The sequence below is a fragment of the Triturus cristatus genome, chromosome 2_1, assembly GCF_964204655.1.
Source record: "Triturus cristatus chromosome 2_1, aTriCri1.1, whole genome shotgun sequence".
Lineage (NCBI taxonomy): Eukaryota > Metazoa > Chordata > Amphibia > Caudata > Salamandridae > Triturus > Triturus cristatus.
The window spans coordinates 995,501,378-995,523,254 of record NC_140581.1 but is presented as its reverse complement, the minus strand read 5'-3'; the positions used below and the strand labels follow the sequence as shown (position 1 = coordinate 995,523,254).

Here is a 21,877-nt window from a genome sequence, read left to right as displayed (position 1 = left end):
CCAATCCTGGCGTTACTCTCACCAGCATGAGAGCAGCGCCAGGATTGGATGGAGCGTCCAGGCTGGACGTTCCTTCAGGCACTTTAGGCCTGTGCTTGGTCTCCACCCAGTTGTGTAAGACAGCTGAGTGGTGAGCTGCAAAGTGCGCATGTCACTTTGGCCAGCTCTAGAGAGCCAACCTAAGTGACATACGCACTTTGGAGGGTCCATCTTGCTTCTCCAGTCCTCCTCTTCTGCCAATCAGCAGAAGAGGAGGATACGCCCCACTAATCCCTGCTGCTGCACTGCTAAAAGTAAAAAATAAAATGGCAATAAAATAATTTCATTGCTGTTTTATTTTTCATGTTTAGCGCCGCAGCGGGTGGGGGGCGACCTCCCCCTCGTCCTAACGAAGAAACTGCAGCTGGATTTAACCTCACTTAGGCCTGCCGGGAATTCACAAAATGATTCCTAACCAGCGTTACTCCATTTAGGGTTGTAGAGAGATCTGTCACGAGTGCAGAGTTCTCTGCATAAAGAAATCCCAATTAAGGGAGGAGACTACAGGCCTTCTGAGGCTTTTCAAGGCATGGTTAGCCTTGGAATATTGGGAACATTAGCACTTTTTATGGAGCTCACTAATTAGTGGAGAGGATGTGGGCTAACGGCTTGGGCGGTCAACCTCGAACCGGGTTCGAGTCTCAGCATTGACGCTCAGCATCCTGTGATTCTGGGCAAATCACTTAATCTCCACGTGCCTAACAAAAAAATTAATGTGTCAGTTTGTAATGCAATGGGTGCTCGTGTAAAGCGCTCTGATGCCCTCTGGTCTAGTTCGCGCTACATAACACTCCCCGACCCCAAAAAAATCAAACAAAAATAATGGGACAAGACTGTGGCTCACATTTCCATAAATTAAAAGCTCTGTTCCATTCACAATGATCTGTCTTCTTCAAGATGTGTTAGCAGAGTTTGAGTATAGTATAATATAAAAGTGTTTCTAATCCTTAACAAGGATATGTTTCCCAAATCCATTGATACCGCAATGTATGATATGACTCTTCAGAAACAATGATAAGTACAAGTGCAGCCTTGTATGAGTCTCCCAACGTTCAGTTCCCTGGTATCTGTTTGCTCTGGGCCTATCAATGTACCCCCTTGTAACTCCATTGCCCATATTATCATTGAGATTGCCTATTTCAGGTATGTAAAAAAGCATTACAGTTGGAGATCGCTTTCTTTTTCAGGGTTGGCTAAAAGTTGAAATCAGGGCATCGAAAGAAAGAAGCACTGCAGACTGACCCACATACATTATTTAAAACAACCATGAATAATGGGCCACACTTGGCCTCATGGTCAGCAAGAGGAACATAGCTCAGCTCTGGGGAGCTTCGCAGGCACCCAAAATCACAGACTGGAAGAAAGATCTCGACTGGTGTATGTTTAGGGAAAAGACGGTTTACACTGCCCGTGGCTGCCACCGGAAATGGTCTAAGATCTGGGACCCCTGGAATGTCTATTGTGGTAATATCTGTATCCCACCCCGTAATATTGATTGTGAAGATTTCATGTCTCTGTGATCTCCAATTAACTATCCCATTGTAATTGTCTCCACTGTAATTTTGATTGTTATGTTTACTGTACTGTACGTATATGTTGATTTTTGTTAATAAAAAGATTTATAAAAAAACAAAAAAAAACAACCATGAATGACAATTTCATGATTCATGCGAAAAGTGGGAATCATATTTAGTAGGTCCTAATTTAAAAATTAGGATTCGCCAACTTATTTGAAAAGAACTTGAAGTTTGGGTCACAATCTCAAAAGGCCTCTTGTTCAGCAAGCCTACTAATTGCTGTGATTCCACCGAAACAATATTTTGGTGGAAAGAATTTTCAAAGCTATCTCCTCTAGAAGCTCAATAAAGGGAACACTCTAGGTGTGTATTACCATTAGAAGATTTGAGGATGGAAAGGGAAGATGCTTTTTTGGGTACTAATTTTCAAACTAATAGAGAAAGTGAAACTTGAGAAGCTCCTATTTATACTTACCTGATCAGGTACCCCTGAATGCCTTTTTAAGTTGACAAATGTTTGCCTGGAGTGTAAAAGGCAAAGCCTACAAGATATCCCGCAGATCAAATTCAAGATCATGAAGAGGTTACAAAACCAAACATGCAGCCTAGAGGTTTAGAATCACCTCATAAAATTCACTTGGTGCCTGAATTGGGAGGCTAGCTAGTCTATTTATTAAAGCACTGAGTGAATTTTGCATAGTGAATTTTGTCTGCTATGTTTGCGTCCCTGTAACACCCTGCTCTTTAATCCTCCATCTCAAGATACAAATACAACATATAGTAGCTTCCGCCATGTTCTGAAACTGCGCTGGTAATGTCGAACATGAGAGCATCCAACGGGGCAATATTGCCAAGGAAAAAAGATCAAAGAACTGAGGCATTTGATGCAACAATAGGAACCCCCAGCTCCCAGATCTTAACTACAATCTTCAGAAATAGAGTACAGGGGTATAATGCAAACAGTAGGCACTGGTATTGCATTTATCTTGTCACGCTTTCTGCCGCTTACCCTGGGAGAAAAATGGAGAAGCAGGAAGCACTCCATCAAATGAACACGGAGAAGTGGACTCAACCAAACTGCATTGAGTTACCTCAGATTGAGTCTGGCTACTGCAGCACTCCATTGTATGTAAGCAGACCAATTCTATAACAATGTTCACAGCCTTTAAGTGAATTGTCGGAACTACTGAGAGCTCTGGGTCCAAGTGAATGTCAATGGTCGAATACAACCAAGAGAGCACCGAGCAACCGTTTTTCTATGACATTTTCAAGTGAACCTCAGAGTCCTCCAAGAATATATACCAAGACTTGACGAGATACCAGACGTTTGGTGTAAGTGTGCCTGAGAAGCAACCAACAAGCAGGCTGCCATGTTTAAAGCACCTTCAGATTACATCATGCCGTGCTAATTCCAGCAGAAGAAGGGCAGACAGTTGCTTATTTGGTTTACTTCATTCTATGGTAGTATAAACACATGATCTAAATCTGTTTAGAGCACCAACTCATTAGCCCCTTCGCTGCGGCGCAAATTCCGCTGTGGCGCTGGGGGGGATCGGGGTGAGCGCGGCGCCGCCATGCTTGTGACGGAACCATGCCGTCATGAGTCACGGGCGAGCTGTGCTCATGACGGTGTGGTTCCGTCACGACTCCACCCACTCAGTACTTCGCCCGCACAGGCGGGGAATTAGTGCCGCGTAGCCGGAGCGGCTGCAGCATGACAGAACCACGCCGTCATGAGCACACGCCGCCCGTGACTCATGACGGCGTGGTTCCGTCATGAGCGTGGAAGGGGTTAACAATGAGTTTGAGTAAATTATGCAGGATGGAATAGTCAAATGTATTTTTTTTGAGGGGGGGGGGAGTTTTATATAGCACAAACTCGACCCAAGGGTATCAGGTATCACAGCGCTTTACATGAGCACCAGTTGCGTTACAGACGGGCACATTCATTTTGTTAGGCACGGGGAGATTAAGTGATTTGCCCAGAATCACAAGATGTTGAGCGTCCCTGCCGAAACTCGAACCAAGTTCCCCAGGTTTGAGGTTGACCGCTCTAGCTGTTAGGCCATATCCTCTCCCCAATTCTCCAGGTCCGGATGTAATTGGATCTAAGTACTATGGATCCAGCCAACAAGGGGTGCAAGGATATCTGTGAAAGTATTTAGAACAGACCAAGTGGCAAGATACAGAACTGAAAATGGTTTCCCGTTACAGGGAATGCCAAACAAATGAATTTGTGGGTGTTTTCCTGGTCAAAAGCGGTCCGAATTCCACATTTGAATATTGCAACAGGGATATTATTGAATATAGCCTTTGCCATCTTTACATCTGGGCTCCAAAGACATTCCCGTTTTCGAGCATATCTTAAACCCCTTCTCACAATGCTTTTCAGTTCATGTTGCTTGAGGGTGCAGGTGTCACTTTGACTTCTGATGAGAGGGGAGATGGACAGAGCAAAACTTGAATGGCCAATGACGAGAGCTTATTGCTATGAATCAGATTCCTTTCATTTAGAAGCAGTGGAATACACCACACAAGCCCACCCATGAAAGGATACATCCACACAGACATGACTTTGTGTCGTGTAGAGCAGAGGAAAGATGAACTGAGCGACTCTGTAACTTCCCACACAAAAGAATATGTAGCCTGTGTAACATTTTGAGAGAAGATCTTACTTTACTAAAAAATAGGAATGTCTCTTGCCCTTAAATGGCCGCAATTGCTTAACAACCGCTTAACAATTTTGAGAGGTCATTCCTTTGATGGTAAACAAAGGCTCTTTTACTGAGTTGCCTCAGCTTTCGCACCCTAAGTGCGCCTGGTATGCCCAGACGTGGGTCCTGGGCTCACTGTGCCACTGGAATCTAGCTATCCTGGCTGAAGAGGGGTGAAACCCCGAAACCGGTCCTAGGATGCTTGTTTCCGGTCCAGGGAGGACCTGGCTTGGCAGTTCGGGCTGGACTGTTCCCATGAGTCACAGAGTCAAGACTGATTTGTATATAGCCAGGTCTAAACTGGGGTGGCATGGTGAGCAAAAGAATGATGGATTTAACCCAGATCTCTTGACTTGGGGTGAATGTTTTGATTTGTTCTGCATTCCGTCCATCAATTTTGTGTCTATCAGCATTCTGAAGGCAATGCCACAGGCTACTGCACAAAGTCAATGAGATGTCATGTCAGAAACATTTGAACATCTTTATTGTTTCCACAAACAACTGCTAAAAACCACCAGACCCAACATGGAAAGATTCTGAAGGTCAACTGATCCATAAAAGCCCAACCTGGTTGACATTTTAGGTACCGCATATGCTTTCTGAAATTCTGCATTCAGTTATATGTCCAGCAAGACAAAATTAAAGGTTTCCTTTGTGGCTACAACCAGATTTAGCAAGCTACACAGTCTACCAAAGTGAATCGATGCTGCTCAATTTGGGGAATTCAGTATCAATCATTTCGAGAGTGTAACTCTGAACTTGTCACTTGAGACCAAAAACAAAAGATACAGTTGCTGTACAGCTGTGTGAAATAGGAAATAACCTGCAGTGGGATCCTTGTATTGATTTAAAAGATGCAGGAAAATGGATTGCTGTGGACAGTGATGACTACTACTTATGCACTGCAGAATCCCTTCACCTCATGCTGACCGAGCTGCCTCTGTATTTTCAGTCTTGGGATAGCTGAACACCAGAAGTGCCGTCAAAAATGGCACTTCAGTTTTCAATCTGGACACTTTCCCCAAAGAAGTGTGTGAGAAATGTTTTTCCTTTCTGAAATGTCTAGTGGTGTAAATAGTCAATTATATGTTGCTAAAAATAACTTACCGTAGTGTGAATTCTTTTGTTTATTCCAATCTACTCTTGTCGATGAGTAATGTATTTATTTATTTATTTATTTATTAATTTACATATTTATCTATGGCTATTTGTAAAGTGCATCATAACCCCTCTAATGCCTCCTGCTGTTACAACAGCTTTTTCTTAAATGGGTAGCATTCCAAAGGTGGGGTTTAGGGTGGTAACGACGGGGGTATAGAACCATGCTTCCGAATACGGATACTAGACATAGAGGAAGTTAAATCTTGATAGGTGTAGACATCATACAAATACCTCAGATGGATTGGGAGATTGACGGACAGAGCACAATCCGTCACGGTGGTGGAGAACATTACCTGCTTCATCCGTCAATTTTAGAGATGACCGTCAGCCCAGCAGTCACCTCTGAACCTTGAAATGAACCTCTATCATGGCAGTTCCCTTCAAGGTACAAAAGGTTTTTGATGATTGCTGTCAGTTTTGACAGCCGTTCACCCATCTTAATTCTATTAATTTTCAGAAACACACTCCCAAATTGGCAGTGTGTTTCTGAAAAACAAAAAAAAATGAAGACCCACATATGCTGGGAGCCTTCTCCCAGGATGTGTGGATCATTATTGTTTTCCCTTCACCACCAGGCTTTTCTGGCAGTGGTGGACAGAAAAATAAATATCACACCGTCTTCTCTAAACAGAACGGGCAGTGTGATGACTTTGCTCCAATAGCCTCTACTCCGTCAGGCCATCGGAGTAAGCTTTCCATTGATGCAGCCATTAGGGGCTCCACCCATGGAAGGCATACAGGCCGTCCTCTCTCTAAATGATGCGGGAAGATTGATAGTTTGGTGGACAGGGAGCGCCATCGCATTTGCGACAGATTACCATGTCCAACAAATTCTAAATCAACCCCTTACTTATTAACTCATTTTTGACTTCACAAATATAGACCAGTCAATATGTCCAATTTCTTAGTTCTGTAGCATAAAGGCTGCCTTCCGAGAGGAATTCAATTGTTTGGTAGCCTTGGTGCAAGAGGCCTTTGGTATTCCATAGGTAAATTATATCACAGAAAACAAAATTCGGCAGAGAACTTCTTTCAACCAAAGATCTATCTCCATCATGACATCAGAGCCTATACTTGCTCATCACACACGCGTCCCTCCAGCATGGAAGATGCACGAAGCATTACTCACTGGATTCCTGACATCAGGTAGGGTGATCCACAGTGGGAAAATAATGGGTAGCACTGCTAGGTAGAAGGCCTTCTTGCGCCCATCAGATGGCCAGGCCAGGCTCAGCGGAGTGTCTTCCTCACTGTTCTCCATTTCAGCCTCAGCACACTGCAGTACCACAAAAACATTGAATGAGAGAATTAGGAATGGGCAACATGAGCATTAGGCACATTCAGTATATAATAGGTGGTACATGCCACCCATACCAATTGAGAAGACCACCTTAGATGCATTCATGTGATGAGCAAACAACCAGTTGGTATTAGCACAGTGACAGACCACTCCGCTGCATCGAAATCAGAGTAAGGCCTGTGGTTGTACCCACACTGGGGCTTAGATTTAAAAAGATACACCAACAACTATTGGTCAAAGCGCGGAAAGACCAGAAAGTCCTGCATCAATGTGATAAACGTACAAATTGGAATCAATCATTTTTTTAAACTAACAACCCAGTGATTTACCACTCACGTATAGAATTTGACTGGTAGCATCAAACATGACTGTCTATCTAATAAACCCTTCCGCACTAAGGTGCGATTCTCCTCAATGGCAGACTTTCTGTGCTTTTGCAAATATGTTTATGTGATTTCCCTTGCATGGCATCAAAGCAATGCTACATGATGTCTCTTTACTTACTAACAGAACACCCCACCATTTCAATCCACAAGAGCAATTCCAATGATCACTATTTTGTATAAGTAGGCAGGCCAAACAAGACACATGCCAACACAGTCTGAATAAGGCTGTGGAATGGCTCTCATCCCATGGGGACAGACAAGCCCAAATAGAGCTGTCTCAAAGAATCCAGGCCACCAGACAAAAACACAATAGACACAGGACAGATGGGTGCCCACATTCCAAAAAGGTGCTTCCTGTAGTGCGTCTGCAGCCAAGCTAAACAGCAATTTAAATGGACCTCACGGAAGACCTTTGGGGCGTTAACGTAACAGTCGTCATTAAGATACCTCTTCTTTACAGTTTGTTAAGTCAGGCAGGGTCAGGCCTTGATTTACACCAGTGCTTAATTTGTAATAAAATAAGTGCCTGGGAATCGTCAGGAGGCCTCTGCAGCTTGTACCTCCCATTGCCCCTGCCAGCCCTGCCGATGACAGTACCAACACAACTACTAACACCACACCCCTTCAAGTGTGACAATTCAGACTATTCCAAGGCCCCCCGAAAGCAATAAGAATGGATTGGCTGTCAGATATGAATCATTCTTAACGTATATTGAATTAATAAATAACTGTAATGGTGTCTTATCTTTAAATTAACTGGTATTGGAAAACGCACACCGTAGTCTCCATAATTTGCGCCGAGGTATCACCCTCTAAACCTAGGTGTAATCATTTGTGTAATGCTGTTGACTGGCAAATGTCCCTCGTAGCACACTGCCTTAAATCCAAATGGGATGAATTTAATCCATATTGAACAAAAGTTTCAACTTGTCGTTTATTTCAAGACATAAATTATAGTATGTTCATTGATTCATGAAATATGCTTCTTTCATGTATGAATCCATGATACAAAATGCTTGAGAAACGCCACCGTGTGCTTAATTAACCCCAATGCATTTCGGGCAATCTCCTGTCCTTCGTCAGGGTGTATTTCTGGAAAGAAATGAGAGGCGAAATGAGGCGACAAATGTATTAATGTGAATCACTAGTGCTCAGAACCAGTATCTCAAATGAAACATGCAACTGTGTACCAGTTGTCAGCGAACGTAAATGAAACGCACTTGAATAGTGTGCTAGACAAAAAAGTGATACAACATGTTCACGAATTAACTAAGCAAAAAGAACGAAGTGTGAAACACACTCAAAAGAATTGATTAAAATGTGCTCAAACAAGCTTCCTCTTCTTTACAGTTTGTTAAGTCAGGGGAAGGCCTTGATGTAAACCAGTGCTTAATTTGTAATAAAATAAGTGCCCGGGCATCGTCAGGAGGCCACTGCAGCTTGCAAGTCCCATTGCCCCTGCCAGCGCTGCCAATGACTGTACCAACACAACTACTAACATCACACTCCTTCACGTGTGACAATTCAGACTATTCCAAGGCCCCGAAAGCAATAAGAATGGATTGGGTGGCAGATATTAATCATTCTTAACGTATTTTGAATTAATTAATAACTGTAATGGTGTCGTATCTTTAAATTAGTCATACAGTGCCACCATGTGGCACACTGTCATGAGTGCTGGTGTAGACAAATAAGTGCCGGTGCCGAGCACCGGAAACCACCGGCTCAAATTCAGTACTGCTATGAACATATAAGTAGCTTCCGTCTCCTGCTTTCCCTTACTCTTAATGTTGTTTATTTTATACACAAACCGAGTCCGGTTGAATTAATGTGGTGCGCGCATTTGCCGAACATTGTGTACTAAAGGTCAACAAATAATTGAGAACAAAACATTCTCCTTTGATGCTAAAGGGTCAGAAACCGAAATATTAATCCGATGGGTAAAGAGCACAAAGGCTAACCATGAAAAATGAGTTCAGTTCCCAGCTTCCCAAATTCCCTGCCTGACAAATTTGTATGAGCCTTTACAAATCGCTTTACCTCCATTTTGAATGAAAGTCAAGTCTGAGACCACCTTGAAGAAATTCAGTTTAGGATGCGTGATATATAAAAACCTCACTTTAACAGACAACAGTGTTGCTCCACATATTTGTCATATATACAGTGTGCATGATAAATTGATATCTCTTGGAAAAGTTCATGTTTAAAAAATTATTTTTATTTAACAGATGTGAATGCAGTTATACATTCTAATGTGGAACAGTTGGTTAAGCCATTACCATGTTTTTAAAGGGCTGTGTTGTATTATTTACATGCTGATGGCTCAGGTCATGCTTTATCTCTTGGACCGACATGGCTCAGAATTCCCCCCGAACCCCACCTCCCTCTGCTATTAAATCATAAGCTACACACATAGGAGTTATCGGATTCCATAAAGTGACCAGCTCAGGCACGGAAGTGCAATGAGAAAATACATGTCAGACAAAATCAAGACCATCTACGACAACTTCGACAACAACAACCTCCACGAGGAACCCACACCCACCGCTTCCAGCACCACACAGCCGATGCTGGACAGCTGGACCGCCCTCAGCATCGAAGACACCCTAAAGACCATGAGGATCACCCACTCAGGGGCCCCCACAGACCCCTGCCCCCACCACATCTACCACAGAGCCGCAGACATCATCGCCTTCGAGCTACAAAGAATCATCAATCGATCCTTCGAGTCCGCCTCCTTCCTCGACGACTGGAAACACGCCGAGGTCAACCCTCTCCTAAAGAAACCATCGGCGGACCCCACTGACCTCAAGAACTACAGACCGATCTCCCTACTTCCCTATCCAGTGAAAGTCCTTGAAAAAGCTCTCAACAGCCAACTTACCTCCTTCATCGACGAGAACAACATCCTCGACCCCTCCCAATCAGGCTTCAGAAAAAAACACAGCACAGAGGCCGCCTTCATCGCCGCAACTGACGACATCCGCTCCCTCCTCGAAAAAGGTGAGACTGTGGCCCTCATCCTCCTGGACCTCTCTGCGGCCTTCAACACATTCTCGCACCATACCCTAGCCCGCAGACTCCACAATGCAGGAATCCAAAGCAAAGCCCTCAAATGGATCTGCTCATTCCTTTCCAACACAACGCAGCGGGTCAAACTAACTCCTTTCATCTCGGAGCCCACGCCAACCCCCTGCGGAGTCCCCAAGGATCATCCATCAGGCCTACCCTGTTCAATGTCTACATGGCCCCTCTCGCTCCCAACGTCAGATCACACGGACTCAACATCGTATCGTACGCAGACGACGCGCAACTTATCCTCTCACTATCCCACAAACCCAACATCCTGCAACACACCTTTCAAGAAGGAGTGGAAGCAGTTGCCAGATGGATGAAGAATAGCTGTCTACAACTGAACACAGACAAAACCGAAGTCCTCATCATAGGCCCACATCCCGATGCCTGGAGCGACACCAGGTGGCCCCCAGCCCTCGGGAAACCACCCCCACCCAAGGACCACGCACGCAACCTCGGAATCATCCTGGACTCCGAACTCAAAATGGACCGCCAGATCAACACCGTCACCTCTTCCTGTCTCCACACCCACCACCTCCTACGTAAAACTCTCAACTGGATCCCCCTCGAACACAGGAAAACCGTCACGCACGCTCTCATCAGCAGCAGACTGAACAACGGCAATACACTCTACGCCGGGATCAACAAGAACCTCACCCGCAAACTCGAGCACATCCAGAACGACGACGCCAGACTAGTCCTAAACCTACCACGCCACTGCCACATCACCCAACACCTACGGGCACTACACTGGCTCCCCATCGAGAAGAGAATCACCTTCAAGCTTCTCAACCACGCCCACAAAGCACTCCACAACACCGACCCCGTCTACATGAACCATCGCCTCTCCTTCCATGCACCCCAAAGATCCCCACTCTCAGCCCGGCTCTCCCTCACAACAGTACCACGCATCAAGAAGACCAAACAGGAGGTCGCTCCTCCTTCTACCTAGCGGCTAAAGCATGAAACTTCCTCCTTCTCCACCTCCGCCAGACACCAACTCTCTCCAAGTTCCTGAAGGACCTCAAGACCTGGCTCTGCGACGAATCACGATGAGCGCCCGGCCCCGCACGTACCCGTTAGGACAGGGAAGTCCTCCGACCCCCTGGCCTCCAACACTACCCCTGAATGCCGAGGAGCTGCACGCATCCACCTCCCCCAGTGCCTTGAGACCCATTCAGGTGAGTAGCTGCGCTCGACCAACCCTGATTGATTGATTGATTGAAAACAACACAGTGGCCAATACATATGTGAGTATCTTTGTTTGCTGAGGTGCACCTACAGCTCTTTGGTGATCTGTGGGCCTGTGGAATGGTGTGTTGGATGAAGCAGCATAGCGTTGGTCTCCAGCGCCCAGGGCAAGGCAAGCATCCTTCCACTTCTCTTTTAAAATTTTGAACGCCTAAGAAGGCCCCTGTGGTCCTGCCCACACTACGCCACTGGCTGGATGCGTATTTTGAGTTGGTCTGTCTGCTTACTCAAAGATGCATGGATCCATTTGTGGGAAGATCTCTTAGTAGATTTATATGCAGTAGTGGATAAGGTTAATGGGCGCTGAAGCTCCGTCTTCCTGGTCCTTTTCGACTATACTAATGCCTATGACGAGTTGTAAAGGTGACGGATCAACATTGGAAATCGTGTTAAATTCCGTTGTATCAAATGTTTTATATAGGCTTTTTATGGTTTTTATCCGAAATAAAAGCGAATTGAAATACTATACTAATAGTGAATAACAAGCTATTTTTATTTACTATTAGTATACTAAAAAATAATGACCTGAGTGAGGCCCAGCAGCAAGCAGTATGAGGTAGTGATATTGTCTGGTGGATGGTGCGGGTGCACAGAGGCACCAGCACCAGCCATCAGACCGGTTTTTCATGGCTGGCAAAGTCCCATTTCTGGCCTTGAAGGCCTGAAGTGCCTCTGGGCCACCCCATTTGTGATGTGCTGCAGCCCCATAAAGCCCGAAGTTGCTCGTCAACTGGGCTGTCATCTTACCCTCCCAAATCTTGTTGAGGGCAGGGTGGGGTCAGGAATCATACTGACCCCTCCCTATCCTATCACACGTTGAAGAGGGTGATGTGAAAAAGCAAGAGGCTGAAAGCTGGTCAAAGAGCAGTATATCAGCATGGTGAATGCTCTGTACTGGCTTCAACTTTCACTCTCTTGCTTCAGTTCTCGAGGCAGGGTCCATGGAGCATCCAGTAGCTGAGGACCTGAAGCAGACCCGCGAGCGGTAAACAGTCATTACAACGAGGCTGTTTCCACGCAAGTTGTTACATCGCATGTGTAACAACGCATGCGATGTAACACCGACTACCATTACAACGCAAACTATTATATCGCATGCGCTTTTAAAAAGCATGCGATGTAATGGTTATCCACATTGTTGTGAGAAAACTGGGCTGTTCCGTTTCCTCACAACGACCTGCACCGCCCCTCTGTTGACGCTGGAACCAGGAGAGAGGAACAACAAGGAGAGAGATGTAAGGGGGAATGTGCTTGGGGTGGTGGTTCCTTTTTAAGGGTTTAGGGTAGTGTTGAAGTAGTGTAGTAAGGTTTGTGTAGTTGTGTTTTAGGATTTAGGGTAGTGTCGGGGGGTCATGCAGGGCAGATTTAGAGTGTAGGGACCGGACTGGGGGTGTGGGGAGGGTCATGCTGGGGGTAGTGTTTTAGGGTAGTGTTGTGGTGTTTGTGTAGTGTAGGGAAGTGTTTTTGGGTTTAGGGTAGTGTCGAGGGGGTCGTGCAGGGTAGTGTTCGAATGTAGGGGCCGGACTGGTGCTCATGCCGGGGGTAGTGGTTTAGGGTTTAGGGTAGTGGTGTGGTGTTTGTGTAGTGTGGGTAGTGTTTAAGGGTTTAGGGTAGTATAGGGGAGTCGTGCAAGGTAGTGTTACAGTGTAGAGACAGGACTGGGGGAAGGGGGAGGGTTGTGCGGGGGGTAGCGTGTTAGGGTTTAGGTTAGTGTTGTGGGTTGTGCAAGGTAGTGTTTGAGTGTAGGAACGGACTGGGGTAGGGTCGTGCGGGGGGTAGTATTTAAGGGTTTAGGGTAGTGTTGTGTTTGTGTGGTGTAGGGTAGTGTTTTAGGGTTTAGGGTAGTGTAGGGGGGTCATGCAGGGTAGTGTTAGAGTGTAGGGACAGGACTGGGAGAAGGGGAGGGTTGTGCTGGGGGTAACGTGTTAGGGTTTAGGGTAGTGTTGTGGTGTTTGTGTAGTGTAGGGTAGTGGTTTAGGATTTAGGGTAGTGTCAGGGGTCATGAAGGGTAGTGTTAGAGTGTATGGACTGGGGGTAGGGGGAGGTTCATGCAGGGGGTGGAGTTTTAGGGTTTAGGGTAGTGTTGTGATGTTTGTGTAGTGTAGGGTAGTGTTTTAGGAGTTAGTGTAGTGTTGGGGGGTTGTGCAGGGTAGTGTAGTGTTATTGTAGGGAGAGGACTGGGGGTCGGGGAATTAGTATAGTGTTGGGGGGTTGTGCAGGGTAGTGTAGTGTTATTGTAGGGAGAGGACTGGAGGTCAGGGGAGGCTCGTGCAGTGGAGCTACATTAGGGATTAGGGTAGGGTAGGTTGGAGTCACTTACCTTGCAAACGTTTACCATGAATATACCTATACCACGCATGCCTTGGCGTTGAAATGGCATGCGTGGTAAAGGTATAGTCGTGGTAAAATTTTGCGTTGTAATGGTACTCGTTGTAATTGACATCGCGTAGTAATACCCGCGCTGTGAAGGCATGCGTGGTATTTCTATGCGATGTAACAAGTGCTATTCCCAGTGAGCAGCTAAAGGCAAGTAAAAATTCTCCCAAAATGCTGTGTGAAAGCAAGTGTGAGTGCCGGGCGTGAGAGAGCATATGTATGTTTGAGTATGTGTGTGTATGTGGGAAGGAGTGACAGTGAGTGTAACTGTGAGTGTGAATGAGTGAATCAAAGTGAGAATGACGAGCGTGATTCTAAGTGTAAGATTGAGTGCAATGAGAGTTACAGTGAGTGAGAATAAGTGAGCCTGAAAGAATTGTATTTTATTGCAACATTTATGTAGCACTGAAGTACTTGCCTACATGAAGAGCTTGAGGTTTGAAGGGTTTTGTCTTTGTTTTTGATCCTATATGGGAAGTGTTTCCATGTAGTGCATGATGACCACCGAGGTGTGGTTATTGTGCTATGCAACGCAAGACTTAGCAGTGTGGTGGGTGAAGAGGTGTGAGAGATAGGCGCACAGTTTATGGCTTTTAGTAAGCTGGTAGCTTTGAGCAGCTCTGCAGGTTTATGATATTTCTTATGATCATAGTCTAAATGGCTGCTTACTATACTGGATTCTCCAACCTGATAGGTTGCTTAAAGTTTATGGTCTTGATCAGGCACGGTCGGAGACAGAACTGGTCAGGAGATCTGCTTGGATGGACTTTTTTCTTCCACCATAGGGCAATTGGCCAGCCCACTTCAGCCACTGACTAATTTCATTGTGAGTGGCAGCATTCTGCTCCTTCACAAGGAGAATGGCCACACATAAAGTAGCTCCCTTAATGCTAGAGGCTCCTTTGGCAATGTGTGCTTTTTGAGACCAACATGTTACTCTTGCATGTAGGCATTTTTTTCATATTGGTGAAGGGCCTACAGCTCCACCATCAATACAGTTTTACAAAAGCAATGCGTCTGAAGGACTATAAGAAGAATGGGTGAGTGGGAGTGAGTGATAATCAGTGCAAGTGAATGTGAGTGACAATGGCAGTAAATGAGAATGAATGAGTGTGAGGGAGCGTTTATGAAAATGAGGGGGAGAAGAATCAAACTGAAAGAGTGATAATGAATGTGAGAGATGAAAGTGAGAGAATGTGAGTGAGTGACAATGAGTTTGAGTGAATATGAGTGAAAGTGAGTAAGTGTGAAGGAGAATGAGTATGAGAGAGTGAGAATGAGTAAACATGATTTAAATAAGGAGTGAGTGATTATAAGGGAGCATAATAAGTGTGTTTGTGAGTGTGTTATGCAGGTGAGTCTGCCACAGCCCCTGGCATACTGGGGTAATTCTTGAGTTATGAGGAACCCATAGCATATTGGAGGTAATTCTTGGCATAAAGGCATCCATGGGAAAATGCTCTCTCTGGCACCTTACAGGTCTTTTTGGCATATGGCACACCTGTGGCAAAATATTGACCCTGGCACATAGGAGGCAATTCTTAGCACAATAAACACCCATGGCAAAATGCTGGTATACTAGAAGTATTTCTTGACCTATGGTACATACCTGTGGCAAAATGCTGGCGTCAGCATACTGGAAGGGTTTCCTGGAGTAAGGGACGTCCTTAGCAAAATGCTGGTGCTGGCACGCTAGAGAACATTCTTGGTGTATGGAACACTCCGGGCAAAATGCTGGTTGTGGCATACTGAGGGTAACTCTTGGCATATGAAGGAGGGCAACATTGGAATAAGGGGGGCGGACAACAACGGTCTTGACATACAAGAGATAATTTCTGAAATATGGGTACAAGTATTATTGGACGGCATCAACAGCAAATTTCCGGCACTGGCTTATTATATATAATTCTTGGCGTAAGTGGATACCCATGGTTTATGGGGCGCACCCCTGGCAAAATACTGACCCTGGTACAATGGAGGTAATTATTGACATAAGAGGAGGAACCCATTGAACATTTTGAAAAAATGGTGTCAACTCTTAGGGAACATCAAGCTTCCTTGGCTTAGCACACCGTAAAAGTGCTTGAATAAATAGTAGAGTTGATGGTTCTTAAGCACATTTACATGAAAATTGTGCTTTACAATGCTCTTTTTGATCCAATGTTTTCAAATTCTTCTCAGGTGTTGAAACAATCCTCATCCGATCACCCTAAACCTTCATAGTAGAAAATGTTGGGCTTGCTCGCTTTCTCGTTCTGAACTTTGGGGCACGATTTATGGTTCACCACTTTCAATGATCACCAGCCACTACTTGTTATATGTATATTTAAATTTAAGTGCAATTTTGGATACATACATTACCTGTTCGTTGATCTCTGTATTTTAGTGATATGTGAGTATTTAAATGTGCATTTTTACTTGGTGGGTGTGTGTGTGTTTACATTTGTTGGAGTATCTTATTTGAGGTGATGTTTATGCAAACTTTGCAATGCTTGATATTGCCTGTTCTCCTATGAAATATTTCCCATTGGAAAGGTAGATTTTGGTTGCCAATAGACAGAACAAAGAAGTACACAGCGTGTGTATTTAACCCCTTCGCTGCGGCGGTAATTCCGCCGCAGTGCTGGGGGGTGCGGGGGGGGCTGCGCGGTGGCGCGGTGCTCATGACGGAGCCACTCCGTCATGAGCCACGGTTGGGCTGTGCTCATGACGGAGTGGTTCCGTCATGACTCCGCCCACAGCGCTAATCGCCCGCACAGGCGGGGAATTAGCGCCGCGTGGGCGGCGCGGCCGCCAACGGCCGCAGCATGACGGAACCACTCCGTCATGAGCACACGGCAACCGTGGCTCATGACGGCGTGGTTCCGTCATGAGCACGGAAGGAGTTAAAGAGGAAATGATTCCCTGTGAGTACATGTGAGCTGTGAAATTCACAGTGTGCTCTGTGAGAGGTGTGAGTGTACCTGCTCCTCTGGAAACCTTGATCTTCCTGCAAGAGACATAACCATTTGAGTTCATATACATAGCCTCCAGAGAGCAAAGGAACTCATCACTAGCCGCGGATTCATAAACTTTTGAATTCTCCCCAGGCGCCAGTCTGAATCCGGATGTTTGTTAGCAGTACCTCTGCACAATGGGTGATGACATTGTACGGCTCCGCGAAGACGTAGACTCCGGTCATGACGTAAGTGGAGCCATATAAGTGTCCTCCAGCACACAGACGTCAGTTTCTTCTGTGAAACCCTCTGTACCAGAGCGCGGTGCCACCATAGAAACTGGTTGTGGAAGCAGTGTGCCAAAAAGATCAAAAATCTTTGAAACATTAATAAAGAAGAAACATCAAATTGTATGTTAATACCAGACATGGTTTTTAAAGAAAAACCGGAAAAAAAATCACAGGGCTATGTGAAACCCTGCGCCCTGATGAATAACTCTCATGTAAGGGAAGAAAACCTTACACTCTATAGTCCATTCATCAAGCATAAGGAATCTCATGGTAATAGCAAAACAAAACCTATAAAAACAACACCAAGTTGTTTGTTGAATTACACCATTACATGATATATTGATAGTGCCAATACAAGGTATGATGATACCAAACAAAGAATTTCAAAGAAAGAACATATAAATCAATACTGTCCACTGGTGTCTAATCCAGTGTGAAAGAGAAAACATCCTCCACCCTTCCAACCACACACATTTGGAAATGGATGGTATGCCAACTTCTAAACAAAACCTATGTGACCAGGCCAATTGGTCTGTTGAATCCCCACATAAGTTGAAATAGTGAACACCGGTATATAAAACTAGTACTGATAAAGAGGGTATAACCCATAGCTCATAGGTCATTCGCAGAGTGGGGAGGATGGGCAGGGAGTTAATTAATCTGGGGCTAGACTGTGTCTCTATCAAATATTATGTTACCAAAGGTAAGTAACTTTTAAATCTGATAGAGACGTCTAGCCGCAGATTCCTTAACTTTTGAATTAACTACCATATCTATACCCCCCTGGAGGAGGGTATGAGAACTAATACTACAACAGTTCTCAGCCGGTCATAACTAACAACCGACCAAATGTAGGTGTAGCAGAGCAAGAGCTAGGCTCCTAATAGAATCCATGATCACTTGTCACAGAAAATATAAATAAAAACTAACCCTACAGGCCTGAGAGAATCGGCCCTTAAAGGAAAAGGGGGAAAAAAAACCTTAAAGAACCATCTGTCAGTTAACAGACATTATCCTCTATCCCGAAGGGGAAAGAGAACTCGTTGGCCAAAAGGCCCGAGTTCAAAGCAAAAGTCATGTAATCCATATTCTTTACAACAATAAAGAGATATCAGAGAAAAAATTTGTCCTGATAAAATCCAAATAAGGACTCTCAGAATTCATTCCGTTATACCAAGATAAATGAACACCAAAAGAAAGATGAACAATAATACCTTCATGGTATAAAGAATTTTGTTTGAACAAAATTACCACTCGAAGGTTACATAATGCATTGTAAAGAAACTAAAATGACACCAAATAGCTTTGAATCTAATATGGATATTAATCAATTATGCTAGTTGTATAAACATGTTCCCACAAAGATGTATTATCTGGACATATACATAATATATATAAAATTGTGTCACAATAGACTCTGAATGGACCGACAAGTCATAGAATTTCGCTGGCCAACATTTACTTCTGGACCACAAGCATCTACAAAGCTTGCCCCCACATGACCTTCAGTGTCATGGTCCGACAGTCTAAACATGTCCCCGAGCCGTGGGCACGCTCAAAGTACCAAGGCAAGCAAGGAAACAGAAGCAACCACAACTCATATTAAAACTTCTTTCTGTTCTGTTCTTTTCTTTTTAAATGAAGACCAAAAATGTATATTACAAAAGGGAAGACACCTATTAGTGCAGTAACAAAACATAACATAAGGAAAAATCTAAACATTAATAGAAAATCATTCTTCAAATGTTAGCAAGAAGTGCATGCAACAACACTTGTGATACAAACCAAAATTTGATCGCAAGTCTGTTGCAAGAACCTATGATTTTTCCCAAGGACTTGTGAAGCACAGAGAAAATAGATACATACCCCAAGAGGACAGGTAATATATAACCTACTGACAGATGCAGAAGGTATTGTAGGAGAATAACAAGAAGAGCTTCCTAAAAAGCCTAAAAACTCCATACCATGAACTGTATGATCGAAAACAGGTAAGAAATTTACAGTTAGAAGTCTCCAACAGATTGTTTCTGACACTGCCTACCACACAGTGGAAGATATAGAGTTCACTCCTTCATGTTCCAAGGATGAACAAATGAATTACCTATCCCCTCCCACAGGGAGAAGGCCACAAACTCATGTCTTCCAAAGAATACACCATAAACTCTGAATTTACTTGCACAACTTCTTCAAAAAATTGAAGCACTTATAATAAATATGTAGATATGCAGTCCGCTAAGAAAGAGAAAACAACCTACACCATAAAACGCATAGTCCAAAAGGACTTTAATGACAGTTGAACCACAAGAGCATGTATTCAAAAGAATACTAAGTATAAGCTCTGAATCCATCTGCACCATAATAAATATGCACACCACAAGAGTACAGAGGACATACTACGCTGATTACTCTAATGATAAAATACCAAAGCATCCCTATATACCAGACTTACCACTGGCATCTCAGCATGACCATATGAAAGACAACGAAATGTTGAAACTATGCACATTTTAGCATACTGAACTGCTTCGAAGAAGCTTGCGTCAGAAAATCTTCCATATAAGAAGATACATCTCTTGATAATAACCTCTTGAGCACAAAGCTCATCCTCAGAGGTCAATGGACAAAGGGAAACCTCCCTCGGTCAACTAAATCAATACCAACTTTGAAAAAGGGAAAATGGTACTGAGAATAAAACATCTGCCCTCTCATGAACACCAAATGGTCAAACTAACAACGGACATGTAGAATGCCCCAACAAGAGTTACTTTCTTATAAAGAAATAGTCTGCATCTCAAGCATAAAGACGACAGGTTACAACAATAACAGAAATTTAAAGTTATAACTCTGAAGACCTTTGTCTATCACGGAAGCATCTTAACGCTGCATCAGCTTGACTCCCAAAAAGATGGGCACCATCAACTGGCATGTCGACCAAAGTCGACCGGACAGCCTCAGGGAAACCCGAATTCGCCAGCCAAGCACAACGCCTTAATCCCACTGTTAATGCCATGGCGCGACTTACAGAGTCCATAGTGTCCATGCAACACCTTATGGTAAGCCTAGCAGCGTGCTGACCATCTCTAATCATATCACAAATCTCCAAATGGAGGTTATCCGGGAGAGATGGTAACATACTCTGTAGCGAATCCCACAAAACATAGGAATATCGCCCCAGCACACAAGCCGTGTTTCTCAAGGCTGACCTTGCAGAAGCAAAGATGTGTTTACAACATACATCACGACTCCCAGACTCCTTACCCACTGGAGTCTTAGGAGTAGAATCTACATGCTGTGAAGAAGTCACAACCTGAACCACCAAGCTACGTGTGGAAGGATATCTATGAAGACAAACCGAGTCCCCAGGCTCAGGCAGGTGTCTACATGCAATATCCCTGTCCACTGATGCCCCTGACTTGGCCCAAGTACCTAATACAATATCGAAAAGGGCCTCCCCAAATGGAAGAACAGGTTCTTCCCCTGTCTGTCCCTGAAAAAGGACCTCAATTAAAGGGTCTGTGGACCTTTGCACTGTAGGAAGTGACAAGCTTAAAGCAGTAGCCACCTTCCTTAGCATGTCTGCAAAGGAGGAACCTTCTTCCGTAGCAAGGCCAGGGGGGGAAAGCAACCCCAAAGCTGGTGAAGAATCCAGGACACTAGCCTCTCCCAGAGAAGACAACCAGCTCATGTTGGCTACAAGACCCACAAGGTTTGAAACCTGTAGACATAGATAAGGCACACTGTTCCACCGACAACAAAGTATCACAGCAGGTCAAAATATCGACCAGAGGAACCGCTTCTCCGGATCCGCGTTACAGTGTGGAAAAGAAGACACTGATGTCCGCGCGCGAGAGGGGACTTATATGGCTGCACTGACGTCATGACCGGAGTCGACGTCATAGTGGAGCCGTACGACGCCATTCCCCGGTGTGCAGAGGAACTGCTGAAAAATGTCTGGATCTAGACTGGCGCCTAGGGAAGAATTCAAAAGTTAAGGAATCTGCGGCTAAATGTCTTTATCAGATACTCACTGCTCCAGCCATGCACACCCATATGAAGGCCTTATTCCTACAATCACCCATGTCATCCTTTTCTGCTCTTGTGCCTAGGCTGCTCTGGGAAATGCTGTCTTCATTTGATTCAGTTAAACCAATTGGATTGACACATATAATAATAACATGGAAAGGAAAAGCTCAAGACTCAAAACACAGTATCCTGGCAACATGTTGGTAGGTGACGCCAGTGCTTGCGGTGTGACACCTCCTTAGCAAGCAAATAACTCTGCAAATAGTGAAGGAAAGACCAAGATACATGACCATTGGCTGAGGGAGTCTATTAGTGTTTCAACCAAAGCTCTATACACCTCCTGGCCCTTGTGATGTAACGCATTTCTGCAGACGGTATGCCACTAAATGGGACTTGGAGACAGCTTGCATGTAACAGGCATGGGTCAATCCTTTCCAGTGTGGGGGGCAACTACAATGGGTTTCCAGGACCCTCAGCCAGAGACATGTAGGTGCTGAGGTCATACAGCTGATGGCCCATGAGTAGCCTACCTCATAGAAAAGGACTAATGAGTATAGGGCTATACAGAGTACCTTGCCGACACATAGGGTCACTCATCCTACGTAATGTGTGCTGCTCACCATGTTCCTACTGATTGCTCTTGCTTCATGCACCCACCAAATGTGTAGCGTTTCACCGATCATTCGGTGTGTTTGGAGTATTTGTCTTCTGTAAAGGGATCATGGTGAGGTATTGATTTCTTTACTGGTATTGAATGTTCCTAGAGCCTAAGTGGAGCCCCTGGGGGAATGTTGTGAGGAGTGGGACAC

General features: G+C 44.6%; 1 protein-coding gene across 8 annotated transcripts in view; it reads right to left on the bottom strand.

Moving 5' to 3' along the window:
* SLC24A2 (solute carrier family 24 member 2) overlaps positions 1 to 21,877 on the bottom strand; it is a 790,353-nt gene that overhangs the window by 56,687 nt on the left and 711,789 nt on the right. For all 8 annotated transcript variants that reach the window (XM_085634455.1, XM_085634470.1, XM_085634443.1 and 5 more), the window contains one exon: positions 6,561 to 6,707. In XM_085634455.1, the coding sequence (XP_085490581.1) occupies positions 6,561 to 6,707 (147 nt within the window). The remainder of the gene's footprint in view (positions 1 to 6,560; positions 6,708 to 21,877) is intronic.